This window comes from Gasterosteus aculeatus, chromosome 4 (assembly GCF_964276395.1).
Source record: "Gasterosteus aculeatus chromosome 4, fGasAcu3.hap1.1, whole genome shotgun sequence".
Taxonomy (NCBI): Eukaryota; Metazoa; Chordata; class Actinopteri; order Perciformes; family Gasterosteidae; genus Gasterosteus; species Gasterosteus aculeatus.
The window spans coordinates 26,647,696-26,663,429 of NC_135691.1; the positions used below are offsets into that span (position 1 = coordinate 26,647,696).

Here is a 15,734-nt window from a genome sequence, read left to right on the forward strand (position 1 = left end):
AAGAAGGGGTGAGGGGTGCCAACATCCCACAAGAAACTGAATTAAACTGACTTGAGTGAAAGTATTGAGGGGAACACACACAGGAAAGACTTTTCATGACAAATTTCATCCATTTTCTGGATGATCGTGTCATTGTCATCACTTCCATGCCAGTTATTCTCAAGCACTGAATTTCAAATGAGCTGAGCTGAAGTTAACTGAACTGAACTGAATTGAAAGGGCGAGAGAAGGACGGAAAAAGGGGGAAGGATGGCGAAGGGAAGGGAGAAGGAGGGAGAAGAGCGAAACACACACTCTTTCACAGAGAGGGAGAGAGAGAGAGAGAGAGAGAGAGAGAGAGACAGGAGGAGGAGAAAGAAAGAAGGAGAAATGTGACATCACATCTCCCAGCCTCTCTCTCTTCCTCTATCTGGCACCTTTGCTCCACTTCTCGCCGAGGAGGCGCGCACACACACACACACACACACACCCTCCCAATTCTTCGTTATCTTCCTTCGCGGTTCGTAAAAAGGGGGCTGGACCACAAAGGGCGAAGAAAAAAGAGGAAAAGCGCAACCTTTTTTTTTTTTCTTTTTTTTTTTTTGACAGGATGAACAACAGTTTCATGAACATGGCGTCGATAGGCGACTTCGATCCGCTCAACCAGTCCATCCCTGCGACTAAAGTTGAAATCACAGTGTCCTGCAGGTAGGGGAATGCGTCCGGTTAACCCGCTTTCTTCTCCGCAACCGGCTAAACGGAAAGAAAACCCCGCCGCGGCTTGGAAGTCACCTGTGCTTCCAAACTCAAGTCCAAGTTTCCGCTTAGTTTCCGTTCGGCGTCTCTTATCTCGACCACGCGACGCCATAAACAGCCCCGTAGAAACCGCGTTTTCACGCCGTCCGTGGCGAGACAACGCAACATTGTCGCAGCGTTTCTGTACTTTTGCCTTAATTAGGAAAGTGTGGCGCGCACGCGAAACTAGTTCACGACGGTGACACGTGCGACGAACTGTCACATGGTGTGTTTAACACGTAAATACTGTAATAATGTGAATCACGTAACGTTTAAAACCAGGCGATGTCCGTAAAAACTTTAGGTATGGTGTCGTGTGATAAACACTGTCGCGCTTCGACACAACGTATCGGTGCAATAAGAACAGTATCGGAAAATGTCCAAGCACATTAAATCAAGTGCGCGAGCTTGGCTGGTGAGTTATAACCCACGCATTCCACGCCGTATCTGTGTTTCCTTTCTGTTGACGTTGTGTGACAGCTGACGGTGTTGTTGTTGTTGTGGCTGGTTGGTGACCTGTCTGGAGACGTAGGCATCATTTTTGTCATCTTTTGGCGCATAGAAAAGCGCACAATAGGTGCTTAAAATCCTCATATGCGCGTGTTTTTTTTGCGGACAATGCGGGCGACTGAGAAAGCAAGAGGGCAAAGCCGGTGTGTGCTTCCCGTCTCTAAACGAGAGCTCTTCATTCTTTTTACTCTTTGAACACAAGCAGGGTGAGAAATGCAGAGGATGGTGGTTATTTCCGCCCGACTACTGACCCACACAGCGGGATACAGGCTGTGTTACTTTACAAGGCAGCCCCATTTTGTGAGGAGCCCCCCCCCCAGTAAGGGAATCCAATTAAAGCGGTCCCCTCCATCAAATGAAAGCGGTCACATCAGCTCTTCTGCTTTGTTATTGTCTCAGCATAGGGAGGTTGTTTAATACACATTTGGAGTGCTTATGTTGGAGGGGGGGAGAAGAAATGGCTGTTGAAGACGTGCACTCAGTGTGCATTTTTCGCATTTACCCCCGAAGCTGTCTGGGTAAAGAGGATGCTGTGGGATTTCCTCTGTGGTGATAAATACACTGACACACTTGTGCCTGTATATGAGGTGATATGGAAATATGTCTCCCCTGCAGTTATGACAATTTTGAACATACTCTGCAATATTCAATAAAACTTTTTCGAATCTAGTAAAAAATTTGCTTCTTCACAGGAGGCTGGACGGACGCTCAAATACAATTAATTCCATTGAGACGCCTTTGAAAATTGACGTTGTGCCTGGGACCTGGGCCTTTACTTCATTTTTTAAACATGATGTCTCAGACGCTCCTGGTTGGCTTTGAAGAGTGGATGCATTCTTGCATCGTGTTTCAATTTACACAATATTTATTTTTTGAAGAAAGCTTTTGGCCGTTTTAGCTTTATTAGACAGGGAGGACTGATGCACTGAAAAAAATGATGACATGAAACCCACGAAGAAGATTTTAACCTTGGTTGCTAAATTAAGGGCTCAGTTTTAGAAATTAGGGTATCTGCCCTACCAGGTGAGTTACCTGAGTGCACAACAAATGTTAATTCTGGAATGTCATTAGTTGGAATTGAACATACATGAATCCATTCGTTCGTTTGATTAGTTTAATTATTGCATTGTAATTAAGGCCAAATGTCAGTGTTATATTTTTTAGTTTTAGTTTAGACGTGGTGCAGTATATTTTATCCCTCTAAATGACATTGATTCCATGACGCTGGCACTATTCAGACTGCAAACTTCACCTGAAGTTACACTATGAGCTTAAGAGGGAGAGAGGACAGAAACGGTTTCCTTCCCTCCATGAGTCCCTCAGATTAGGTTTTAGCATCTCCTTAGTAACACTGTCATCTCCAGCAGAATAAATGAACATGTTGGGCAGAGTTAGCTAATGTCTGAGTCACCCAGCCCAAAGGGGGGTAGTGTGTATTGGTGGCTATCCTCCTACCTCCAACCTGAGGTACATTGGGAATGCTATGGTAACAGACAGGTGTGTGTTTGTGTGGGCGTGGGACATATACATTGTGTGTTTGTGCATGTTTCAAGAGGATACAACATCACCATGGTTACTACTTTTTTTTTTAATTTCCCTCTGTGTGTGTGTGCGTATTTGTGTGTGGTGGGGCGGGGGTTGGAGTGAGAAATCTCCCTGAGGAGACAATGGCTAAAGTGAAAGAAATATGGATGAACAGTAGGAGTGGGAATCTCTTGGCACCTCACGATTCAATTTGATTCCGATTCAGAGGTTCGATTCGATTCTGAACCAATTATAGATTCTAAACCGATTATCGATTCTAAACTGATAAAACGATTATTGATGCATCTCAATTTTCTAAATTTTCTCAAATCTGAGTTTGCTACTCAGAGGTTGCCAATCACCTACTTTATTTGATAATTAAAGAAAATCAACAAATGAATTACCTTCTCTAATTTTTTATAAGAGAAAAAAAAATCTTTGTCACAAATATGATTTTCTATCAACAATGCAAGAACCAATGCCGCTTGCATTTCAACACAATATGGAAGTAGCCTCTGTAAAAAAAAAAATTAAACAGATTCATTTTTCTTTTAAATGAAGAAAAAGCTGCTCTTAGTCTCTCAGACCGGTCCGTATTTTTAAAATACCGTAAAAAAGTCCATATCTGTGAATATCTTGCCAACTTTCAATACGGATCGACTTTTTGGAAAATCAAAATAATAAATTAAGATATGCGCAGGCTCCTTTATAGTTTGGTAAAGTTGGCCAGATATTCAGATAATGATGGTAAATGATGGTTGTAGCTGGTTGTGTGAATGCATCACTCCAGCCAATCCAAAGACGTGGTTTGTAACCAATCAGGTGTAGAGACCATGGTGACTGGCTCTGCCCCCTTACTGTCAAAAAGAAAAACAGTGAGCGCGTAGAAAATACCTTTGAGTGCGAGCAGAGACTAACTACTAAACTAAGTTCACGCACCGCAAGCGAGCAAATATCTCGCGCGAGACAGACTTTTTTTTTTTTTTTTAATTCTGATTAATAACTTTTCTGAATCGAGACCGAATTGTTCTAGAGAGAAATGAGAGAAATCTTAAAATCGTAATTCTAATTTGTGTAATGTGGCTGCAGAGAGCGAGAAAAACTCAACGAGTCTGCGGGAGATTGCAATGAGGAGAAGCCAGTTGGGCATATTTGCAATGCAGATCATTATTCTTCTAAATCTCTTGAGTGTCATTTCGCTTTTAAGATGTTGATACCTGTTTTGGAGAAAACTAAATCCGGCAATTTGACAACCATCATCTTTTTTTTACATGCATGCTCATTAAGCCTTCTCGAGACTTAGCTTCTGAAAATATCTACTTATTTCCAATGGGGGAAAGAGAGGGAGAATAAAGCTAGATGAAGAGAGACATAGAGCAGATGCTTTCATTCCACGTAGCTCTCCTCCTGTAATTGTTGCATAGCCAGTGGGGACATAAACCTCGAGATATTGACAGATCCTCGGCCCTTAGCCTGCATCTCCAGCTAATTCAGATAATGCTCCGGTGCTACGGGGGTATGAATTTTGAGGCGGTCTCAGACCGTGAGCCGGAGACATTTTGCTGATTGATTGGAGAGCCTGGGGTATCTGCATGGGATCGATGTGCTGGCTACCGACTCCTCGCTGCTGCGCCGCACAGATGCGCAAAAGCATCTTTACACAAGCCGTAGTAGGTCCACGCGCAGACGGCCCGCGCAAACACATTATTTCCTACCAACACTCCAACCGGCTCAGAAGAATAAATGACTCCACAGCACAGCTATGATAAGCTATCTGCTAGGCTACTTTCATCTCAACATCTAACGTTACCCTGCGCGGCACACAGTCTGCAGAGGAACACCACTGTGTGCCTAAAAGACGTGGTTTGGAAACGTCCTGGCTAAATGTGGGAAGATTGTTGGCACTTCAAACTCAGCCGTCAAATGATGGAGAGTTGAGAGCAAAGCAAAGTGAACGAGGACGGAAGAGACGAGGACAACAAAAACATTCATTAATCGCGATTAATGAATTTCAAAATGTGCGATTAATGCGTTAATTTCTTTTAATCTATTGACAGCCCTAACATTTATACACCACATTTAAACACAGCTTAAGAAGATCAAGTGCTATGAAATAAGTTTAAAATTATATTACAAGTACAACACACACCAAACATATTAACAACAATAACAAGTATGGGACAAAGCACAGAATGTATACGCAACAGCAGATGAGCCAAAAAAAGGCGAGTGTCTAAAAAAGTGTTTAACCGCTTTGCTGCGGTTATTAACGAGCTAACACTATCTTGTCAAACTGGATAACGAGTAACAAGCAGCAGGCACTCTACATTCTTCATTTCAAAATGGCACAATGTGGTGCTCCCGTACCATATCTTGCAATTGACACACTTTTAAAATGTATTTAGTGTGAAATGCTCCCACACCTTGGACAACTTAAGTCGTACAGACAAATGACTTTTAAGAGAGATAAAAATGTTATGTTATTGAGTCTGATCAAAACAGCTTTTCTCCAGAATGTCTTTTCAGAATGGTTGACACATCTCTCTAGCCCTTTCTCTCACTCTCTCTCTCTCTCGGTCTTGCCAGGCATCCCAGCACTGTCAGCGAACATAGAACTGTTGACAGTAATAACTCCCTGCTCCTCTTCTGTCTACCTTCTCTGAGCTGTGCAGCGATGGGAAGAATTTAAGAGTACAACCAGTTTATCTCATGGGTCCAATATTGCCACAACATCATGGTTGAGTTGTGACTTTTAGTTTCTTTTAATTTCTGTTAAACCTGTTTCAGAGATACGAAAACAGGCCAAATTTGAAAACAAGGTCATTTTTGTGCAGGCCTGAAGGCTGGGACTCACGACTGCTGTGATCCTAATGGATTCACTAAAATATGTGTCATCTGGTTAGCTTAGAAACACTAGGAGTTCTGCTGCTTCGGGTATTGTCTTGTCATGCAAAATATGACAAGATGTCTGGTCTCGAGCAATTTTGAACCATGTATATCTCCGTGAATCATTGCTTCGGAAAAGAACAGGTGAGAGTTTACACAGGGGAACTAATCTAAACTCCACACAAAGGAATACTGTAGAGAATGAGAGAATCCAGGCTTCCCACTCGGAGCACAAGGGAGTCTAATCATATGCTCGTCACGGTGTTCAAGAGGTTGTTTTTTTCCACATACTGAAAAAACAGGCCTGTCTGAGTTTGTACATGCGTGGTAGTCTGTGCGTGTTGGCACATACATGTGGTGTTTGGATATGGAGAATATCTCGCCTCAACCTTTGAGAAAAGACTGTAGCAAGATTTGTTTTTACTATCCAACTACTAGGAGCACAGGAAAAACCTTTTATGATTGGATAAGATCTCGTACTACCAGTAGATCTCACAAATCCACATTAACATGCCAGATGAATAATTGGGCTGTTCTAATGAAGGAATGTTGTAAACCTGTCATGCCAGCCAGGTTAATGCAATTAATAATGTATAAGGAGCAGCAGTACTCTGATTCCCTGCGATTGGCTGGCGACCAATCCAGGGTGTACCCTGTCTATCGCCCGAAGTTGGCTGGGATGGACTCCAGCCCCCCCGCGACCCTGTGTGCAGGATAAGCGGTTTGACAATGGATGGATGGATGGAGTACTCTGATTCCGCACAGGCAAAATTAAGGGGAAATTGAGCCATACTGTTGGAAAATATTATTGTAGTACTTGTCGGTCCGTAGTGTTGCTTACACAGTCGACGACGTCTTTGCACAAAAGAGAGGCGTGTGTGTGTGTGTACTATTTCTGTATGGTGCGTGTGTGTATATTATTTTCGTCTTAAGTAACCAGGCTTGGTGGTTGTGCGGAAACACAGGCAATCTGAACGCCAATCTAGCCATGAATGGAAGGTAGCAGAAGTTGCAGATGTATCCAACCCACTGTGGATAATTCCCACCTGAACCATGTGTAAGGAACAAGCCCATTCCTCCTCATCACCAAGACTTGGATTGGATCTCCTCGCGGTACCACTGGAAACTGCTCTCTGAGCGCAGGCTATTCTCTCAGGGATAGAAAAGGCACCATGGATGCATTCAAGGGCCCGAAATTGTAAATACACTCATCTAACCGGCTAGCGTGAGATAGTACTGCTCCTCTCAGCCAGTCCATGCCAGCAAATTGTGCCATCTCACGCCCATAGAGAGTCCCTGGAAACTAGCAACATCCTGCAACTTTTACCAGCATACCAATGGAAAGATGTGAATCATCGCAACACCCATTCTGGCTTGGTTGACGCCCAAGTTACCAATGGCCGCGCCTCCCAGGACAACAACCTAATCACAGACAACAACCTAGTCACAGATAACAACCACTTATCATTGTTCAAAAAGCTAGCCTGCCGTTGATGTACAACACGTTGTTGCAGAAAAACCTGAGATGGGAAGGGGATTTTGCCAGATTGACGATACCCGCCTTCCTGATCCTTCCCCCTACTGTCGTCGGGGAGTAGAAACCGAGGCCGCACGAACCTGAGAAACAAGGATACCATGAAACACCACCTGAAAGACGGAGCCATTGCTGCGGAACATATCTACGTATATCCTCCCCCAGTTTTGAGGCGCTTGGAGAAAGATGATACATACTTCAATCTTAAGTCAACGATACGATGGAGTGAGTTTTACCAACATGGTAGCCATTAGTTACACCGACGGCTCCTCCTAAGGTTTGTGCTCAGAGCAGGCTGCACTACAGCTTTTCCTCCCGGCGGGGGTCGCGGGGCATTAGGCTTTGAGGAAAGACACTGCCACATTGGTTCCTATTCCTATACAATACCTACTGGACCGAAACGCAACGCAGATTTTGGTGCTTCCTTTTGGTGCCTGAGCCGATTTTGAAAACTTTTTTTTTACACAACTCTGACGACTCTGTCCTGGCAGCACCTACCGCTTGTATAGCTACCATTGCTAGATAGCCATCTTCTATTTATATTTATTTAAGTCAGTTTACCCATACATTATTTAGGTATTTCTGCTGTGCACGGTACTAGTTCCGCTCCGATGGACACAGGCAGGAAAGTGGGTTTGGTCGTCGCGGACACGCGCTCTTTGTCCGCTGGTGGGAGCGTGCTCAGCTGTGTGTGTGTCCGCAACGACCAAACCCACTTTCCTCCCGTCAGCCGGGCCGTTTCCCCCCCAAGGTTGTAAACCGACTGTGTAGCGGTGTTCCTGTTGCTTGTCATTAAGCTGTAAGTGAGCTGCACGGTGACATTTTGTCTGTTTGATTCTTTCCGTTTTGTCTTTATTTCATGCAGCAAAGGTAAATATACAATTTATAAATTCTGTCACATGATAGAAAAACTATATACTCTCATGCCCAATGCAGCTCTTCTGTGTTGCACCTGCTGCAATCATGACGTCAATACATCGAGATAAACAACGAGTGTCAATCGAACATTATAATGAGCATAAATCTAAAATGAAATGAAATGATTAATATTCTAAAATATACACTTCTGGTGCTTACAGAGGGGAAACACTGTAGTATACTGTAAACTGTTGTTAACAGTTAATATATTGTTCATAGTTCAAAGCTGTATTTTAAAGCCAAGTGCTTTGTCTTTATTTATATTGACATTATTAAACAGTTAATATATCACTAAATTTGAAGAAAAAAAATTGCCTTGGCGAAAAAAAAACCCTTTCTTTAATGTTGTCAATCGTTGTTTTGTGCTTCATTTTTATCGGTTTAGTACCGGCATAGGAAAAAACCCAAACAGTACCCATCCCTAGTTATTGGGTCACAGCCCAGGAAGGGTTCAAAGTAAGGTTGTATAAATGCTGCTTGTGTGAGGCTTGTTCTCACAAAAACAGAAGCAGACTTTGGACTAGTGAAAACTTGGCGTTTCACAATTTATTTGGACCCAGTAATTAAGCATGCATGTCGCCTTAAAAATTATTCCTCTGGAAAGGATTATAAATGTTCATATTTGAAGTCATGTGTTTCCCTGCTGCACAGTGTTTCATTGATCAGTGAGCCGCTGCTAGCAGAGAAGTATTTAGTGTCAAAGTCATTTTGGAAGCAATAATGTTCAGCTAAAAAATCCTGTCCCCCATTGATCGATTCACATTTAAAACTTACTAGTGCCACTTCTCCAAAAACCTTTCCCCACACGACTATGTATGTAGCTGAGGGTGAACCACTTACCCCTGCGACCCAACCCCTTAGTGTCACGAGTCATGCTATCTATAATCCAGGTCGCTCACTCCCACTCTCCATAAGAAGTGATTGCGTCGACCTTTCTGGCCCCATAGAACTCTTATAATGGTTGTCATGGTAGACAAACATCCCATTTGAAGGAAAGACAGAAGACTGTATGTGCTGACATGACAGCCAATAACTATTCTCTTATTCCCGCTGTGTTTCCAGCCGCTGTGTTTCTGGCCGCTGTGAGAGCGCGTCAATGAGCATCTGCAAGAGTTTTTGTGTGTGTTCTGTAATCGGGTTTTCTCTGTGGTCAAGTTAGTTCGGATTTACGCCCTCGCGATGGAATTACTATCAACCTCCTTCCTCTTACTGTGGGTGTTTTTTCTCCATAAGTAACCGGACCCCATGTGCACTTTGTTAAAACATCTGTCTGTATGTGCGTATGTATGCACTGTAACCGCATGCATTTTAGTAACGCTCGCAGTGGCTCGCTACCTCCGCTCCATGCATCATAGCTGCTGTGAGAAAATTGATTAATAAAGATCTGATGGAGAGCGAGTCACAGGCAAAGGTCATGGTCCAAACACACACGCACCAGGTGTGTGCAGCTCTACTACTCCATGCAGAAACAATAAAGGGAGAGGTAATAGGTGTACATGCTGACCTTACTCTCAAGGTGAGACAGCTGTGGTGTTATTTTAAAATTCAGGTGATAAAACAAGGACTCAAGGATATATACATAAGAACTCTCGCAAAGGCAAGCTAACCTTCGTGAAAAAGGGATGCCTGGAACTAAGACCTAACATTACCCGTCCCTTGCACCGATGAACCCAATCTTGTTTATTAATATCCTGTTGAGTTTGGAGCAGAACAGATAGTTTTGTGGAGAGCAGATGTTCGTTACAGTGCATTTATTCGAATACATTCCGGGGGTATCATTAAGTGCCGTACCTGTGAGCCTCTGGGTCACGCTGGCGGTAAAAGCTCTGCTTCATCAATAACTATCACCGTGTACGGCACAAAAGCCAGAGGGAGCACTTCAGCACTGCAGACGGACACATGGATAGCACACACATTACATGCAAACAGGCAACTAAAAGAGTTCAAACAAAACACACACATTTGGGCTGTTGTGCCCCCCCCCCGTTCGTCAGCTGGTGACATTTTAAGCACAAGCAACACACACACACATAGAAAAATATGGTCACGTTTCATGCTGTGACATTTTATTTCCGCCAAAATAAAACGAAACGGAACATCTCTACCCGCCCAATTTGATTTTTTGGCATTTTGGTAGCTATCTTGATCAAGAATGGATCTGATAAGGGGTTGTTACGTGCACCGCTTGGCGAGCCCTCCGGCTGTCCGTGGGACACCGATTTAGACTATTTGTCTCAGTGAGATTACTCACCCGCACAGCCCCCGTTCTCAGGCCGGGTAAGAAAATTACCTGATGAAGTCATCTCCATCCCAGTCACATAGCACAGAGGCTGCTTAAATTCCTCCAGGGACGATGCCCCTCCCCTTCCCCTCCCCCCTCCCCTCTCATGTAGAGGCCCGCGGCCTGCACACTCAAGCACATCCCTCACTTGCACGAGCATACCCTCCTTTTAAAAAACCTCGTACAAACGGGGGGGGCACGTGCTCCAGAGGAGAAGGGAGGTTACGGGGGTTAATGCCGTGCGATGGGAGTTGGAGAGAAACGCCTCCATTATCCTCCCGCCCTTTTTTCCTCTTGCCTTGCTGTCGCCTATGGTAACCCCATCATCGCCGCGCACGCTCCCGCGCTTATGCACTTGCACTGGCCGTCATCCTGTCGCACGATTATTTATGCAGACAGACTCAATCACAAACCACACACACTTCACATAGGTTGTCACACACGTGCACGGCTACTGCGGGCAACATTTAGGTTGCTTGACAAAAACCATCCGAGTGCGTCCCGTGTATCTCAACGCTGACATTGTTGTCTAAGCATATACTGTATGACTGTATATGGATTCTGAAAGCATATTAGACAAATTACATCTTTTAGTAATTATGTCAGCCTTAGTCCGTCTCATGTCAATGGACATTTGTCCGTGTTGAGCAGTCACAAGCGTGCAAAGGCCAGTGGCGTGTTGACGGAGGACACTACGGGCGAGGTGGACGAAACTGCAGTGAAAACGCTGACAAAGGCAAAAAACGTTAAAGCGCTTTTTTTGTGAGATGTGGGGCTGTGTGTTTCATCTTCATCTTGTTGCACTTGTCTGTGTGTAAAACGTATAGTAGGGTTTCATATTTCAGGGTATGCATGCGTGTGCGTATGTGTGTGTGCTGAGCTGTTCTCTTGCCTCTCCTAGTCCTTGTCAAGAAGAATTAGGGCAGCCCTCTTTGAGAAGCAGAGAGCGAATACAAGCTGCTGATGCTCCCCTTCAGTGTCTGTACGTGAGAGAGATTGTTTTTTGGAGGGCGGGTGTCTGTGCATGCACGTGCTTTTGTTCGTGCTCTGTAACAATTGGTCGTCAGTAGCGAATTTGATGCATCAGTTAGAAAGAAAAAATGTAAAAAGCGAGTGCAAAGAAGTGATAAAAGACAAAGATGAGAGAAAGAACACAAGAAGAGTATATGAAGAAGAAGAGCTGCAGGTACGTGTCGCGTTGTGCTCAGCGACCTGTTGAGAACAACTGAGCATGCCCAGTTGTCTCCTCTCGCTCCACATGTTTCCAAGAATATCCCGTGCCGGTTGCTAAGCACGTCGTCACACATGCACAGACACCGGGCACTCTGAGAATAGTGCAGATTAAATGTATGAAAGTCCAAGCGAATGGGACTTTTGTTTGAATCCAAATGCACGACAATATTATTAAGATATCATCAGAGGGATTGTGTTTTTTTACGAGGCCCTTTTAACAGACTTAATTCATAAGAGCAGACTCCCAGTGACGTGGAAGGGTTCCCTGTGCTGTCCGGCCTCCTCAGCATCAACACTCCAAAGCAGGTCATCAGGTGCAAAGCTTTTTGCAGCTTTTGGCCACTTTCACCTCGCTGTGGATTTTTTTTGTGGATCGGCAGGTCCGCACCTCACAGGACAAAAACGGTTTTCTCAGAGTCGACTCCCCTGTGTCTCCTGAGTATTTACATTTTTTTATTTTGAAGTCACTGTGTTGGGAATGAAGGGCACAGAGATCACTGTCACCTGGAGCAGGTCGTCTGTGGTTCAAATATGAAGCTCGGGGTTTCACCTGTGCTGCTCATCTGAGACTGGACTTAAATCTATAATGCAATGTCGATGTTTTATGAATCGGGCTACTTCGAGGCTCCACGCCGCTATGATGGTCTGCAAGAAGAGTAAATAAAACAATTGGATAGTCAACTCGACTTGTTGGATCTTGTGGCAGAAATGTAACCTCATCTAAGTATTCTAAAACATTTAATTATTTATGTAGCACTGTAGTGACTTCATCTTTACTAACTGACTTTGACAGCTGGCCTCTTCCAAAAAACAGACCAGCATCAAGGTGGTTTCATGCCAGCAGGCATTTAGTCTATTACCTCTTTAACAAGTATGGAAATAGCGTGCGTAGGGAATTCAATCTCGGTGTACATGTATTGTATATTCTAATTTCCACAGACCTATGATCGCCACGTCGCGCAGATTAGATTCCGTTCTGATGGATTTGAATTATGATACTTTAGGATATTAATAGATTTCGTTGTGGCTCTGCAGTCTTCCGTTCATAGACAACCAAAGCATGTGAGCATCTTTCGGGGCGGTGGGAAAGTTCCTCAAGTCTCAAGTAACTTCTCAGGTTGCTTCGTTGTCTACGTCTATCTACATCTGTGTAAATGCATCTAGTTCAGTAAGACGGTGTGTATTCTCCAAAGAGCCTATTTGGGTCACGGTCAAACTGAGAGAGGAAAAGCAAGAGAGACGGAGAAGAAGTCAAACAGAAGACGGGAGTTAACGCTCCAGGTCAGGAGAGAACTCCCCCCTTTTCCCCAGAGAAGAGAACCGAACAGAACAGGGCACCGTTAGACAAGTCGGTCCCGCTGTCACAAGATGCATTTGAGTTGTGGGACAAAGGTGCAGCAAAGTGTTGTATTTTTTTTTACTACTTTTCTCTCATTTTTGCTTTTTTGCGGGTAATATTGGACTGCCTGTGGTCTAAATGATTCAAATCAAGCCATTTTAGAAGTCAAAAGGTCAAATGGCTTTTTAGTTAACGGGCTAACAACTGACACATCTCAAAAAAGCCCCATGCAGAACACTTTCAAGGGGTTACAAACCAAAGCGGTTGAGTTCCACCAGGAACTCTTGAGTTCCAAACAAGGAGAAAAGTCTAGATGAATCAAAGAATATGTGCATCCGTGTAAAAAAAACTGCAAACAACTCCTGTTCTCCTATGTTCTCTACTACTGCCTAGCTTCACTTGCATGAAACGCTGACCCCAAAAGTGTTCCTCAAGAATTCCAGGTCGCAAATTATAATTTACGTTTATATTTTACATTTATCATTTAGCTTTCTGAGGACACCCATCACTCATTTAATGAGCTCTTGACAGATGTTCCTTTCACTATAATGATTCATTTATCAATAAATGTATAACCTATACGATAGTCAACAAGAGCCCATAATGACTCTCAGAGTCCAAAATGGAGCAGCCTCTAACACACACACACACACACACACACACACACACACACACACACACACACACACACACACACACACACACACACACACACACACACAGATGCATCTCTTTTAAGATGCACTAGAAGCTAACCAGACTGCCTGCCTCTCCTTTCTCAGTGTAGAACTATTTACACCCGTGTTATTCTCTTACACTCTCTTGCAATTTAACTTTTACCGGGGGGGGCGATTATGCTGTTGTGTTCAGGTAACAGCCTGCCAGGGAGACAGCACCTGGGACCAGTCCAAGAAGTGGCAGATGTTTTCATTAATACAAAACACAGGAGCGCGAGAGAAGAAAAACGGGAAACTGTAAAGGGGTAAACTGTAGATGAGGGAGAGGAAAAAGGAAAATTCCATCAGGGGAAGGAGGAAAGTGGGGGAGGGGAAAGAAAAAAGGTGAGCGGCACAAATACCACAGCACGGATGGAATCCCTGCGTGTAGATTGGAAAAACACACACACGCAACTGTCAGTCAAGTCAGTCAAGTGGCCCCAATTGGCTGTCAGTAGTCGTCATGGTAACCGACCCCACTCTGCAGTTTCCGTGTGTCTCTCCCCCAGTGATGGAACGCACAGTGGTGTTTCTAATGTCTCCCAGACATTTGACATGATTACAGAGTTCTCATCAGTTGAAGATGCTGCCTCCCCCTCTCGCTGTCCTTTTTCATACTAACTCTCAGAGGACGATCAAGAGAGAAAGCAACGTAACAGAGCGCGCGTGTGTGTGTTTTCAGCCCATCTGGTGTCAAGTTTCACTTACTTTCGCTGTGATTGACAGCTGTAAGGGGAAATGCCGGGGAAGCGTAGCGGGACAGGTTGCCCACAGGGAGGAGAAAAATCTTCTGACAGTGACGTAGACACTTTGTGTCATCACTTATCTGGTTGTGACTCGGTGTGTGGGTGAGGCAAGTAATAGTAGGATCTTTCTTCTTAATATCTGTACATAAAGGAGTTTTATTTTCAATTGTTGGAGACAAGTTTCTTAAAACTTTGACGTACACAATGTAGACATTTGTAGACAATGTCTTTAAAAAAAAATGTATACAAAAGGGAAAGGTCTGCCTTTGAAACATTTCCAGTATGGCATTTGCAGTTAATCTATTGGTTTGCTGTGGTTAAGAAGGAGGAGAATGCTCTCAACCCACACAGAAATATGCCATGTTGATATAGGGTTGTCACTGCAGAGCGATGCAAAGCATTAACCTTGAAGAGTATGTGGTTTGACGGCTCTGTCACATGAACTGTATGTCAGTGATTCAGAGCGCATATATGAATAAATATGAGATACAGTGTCTACCGCGTAAACAAGATCTAGTCTGCCGGAAATGTATTTTATTGGAAAACCCGAACAAATCACATTAGAGAACCTGGAATGCCGTGAATGATTCATTTTGTTAAAGACTCATTCAGCAGGGGCATGTTTGACGCTTTTTGTTAGCTGTAGCCACTGCCTTTCCTCATAGGGATTACTCTTATTCACGTGTGAATGCCACATATTTTGTGCAACAATTTCTGGAGATGCAACGAATCAGCATCATCCGAAACCGAAAACAATGAATCATAATGCACGTCATTTGTATTCAGATAGAGCCCAGATTTAAAGGTGAAGAAAAGAGAATAATTTCATGTCACATCCTCTTGTGACCACTGCTAAATGGCCTCAAAGTATGCAGGTATTTATGCCTGTTCTTTCTCCCTAATTGCCTTAAAAGCTTGAAATGGGTGCCGTCAAAGAAAACCTGCAACATCGGCGACCGCGTCTGCTGCCCAGAATCTTTAACTGATTGGAGTTCTTTTAAAGGACAATCAACCAGCGTCACTTTAGGTTTTTTATAAGTTGGATGTGGCCATTGTCCGTGTGTGTGTGTGTGTGTCAGTCACATGTGGTTAGAGATTCTAAGAGAGATAAAGACATCAGGAAACAGTACAAGTGATTCACAGATACTCGCAAAGCATTTTTTTGTGGCATGTGTGCAACTGGAATAGTGAGAGCCAGCAGAAATGCCAAAGGTGGTGTTTTTGTGGGGAGGAGGGGGTTTGTAGGAGAGAGAAAGTGGCTGCATCGAAGCAT

The 15,734-nt window shown here is 43.9% G+C and overlaps 1 protein-coding gene across 2 annotated transcripts in view; it reads left to right on the forward strand.

The window, feature by feature from the left end:
- The first annotated feature begins 263 nt into the window (after positions 1–263).
- LOC120817868 (copine-8) overlaps positions 264–15,734 on the forward strand; it is a 65,781-nt gene continuing 50,310 nt past the window's right edge. The window contains exon 1 of one of the 2 annotated variants that reach the window (XM_040174498.2): positions 264–687. In XM_040174498.2, coding sequence (XP_040030432.2) covers positions 590–687 — 98 coding nt within the window. In that variant the 5' untranslated portion in view covers positions 264–589. The remainder of the gene's footprint in view (positions 688–15,734) is intronic. The other variant, XM_078101598.1, reaches the window with a different exon arrangement.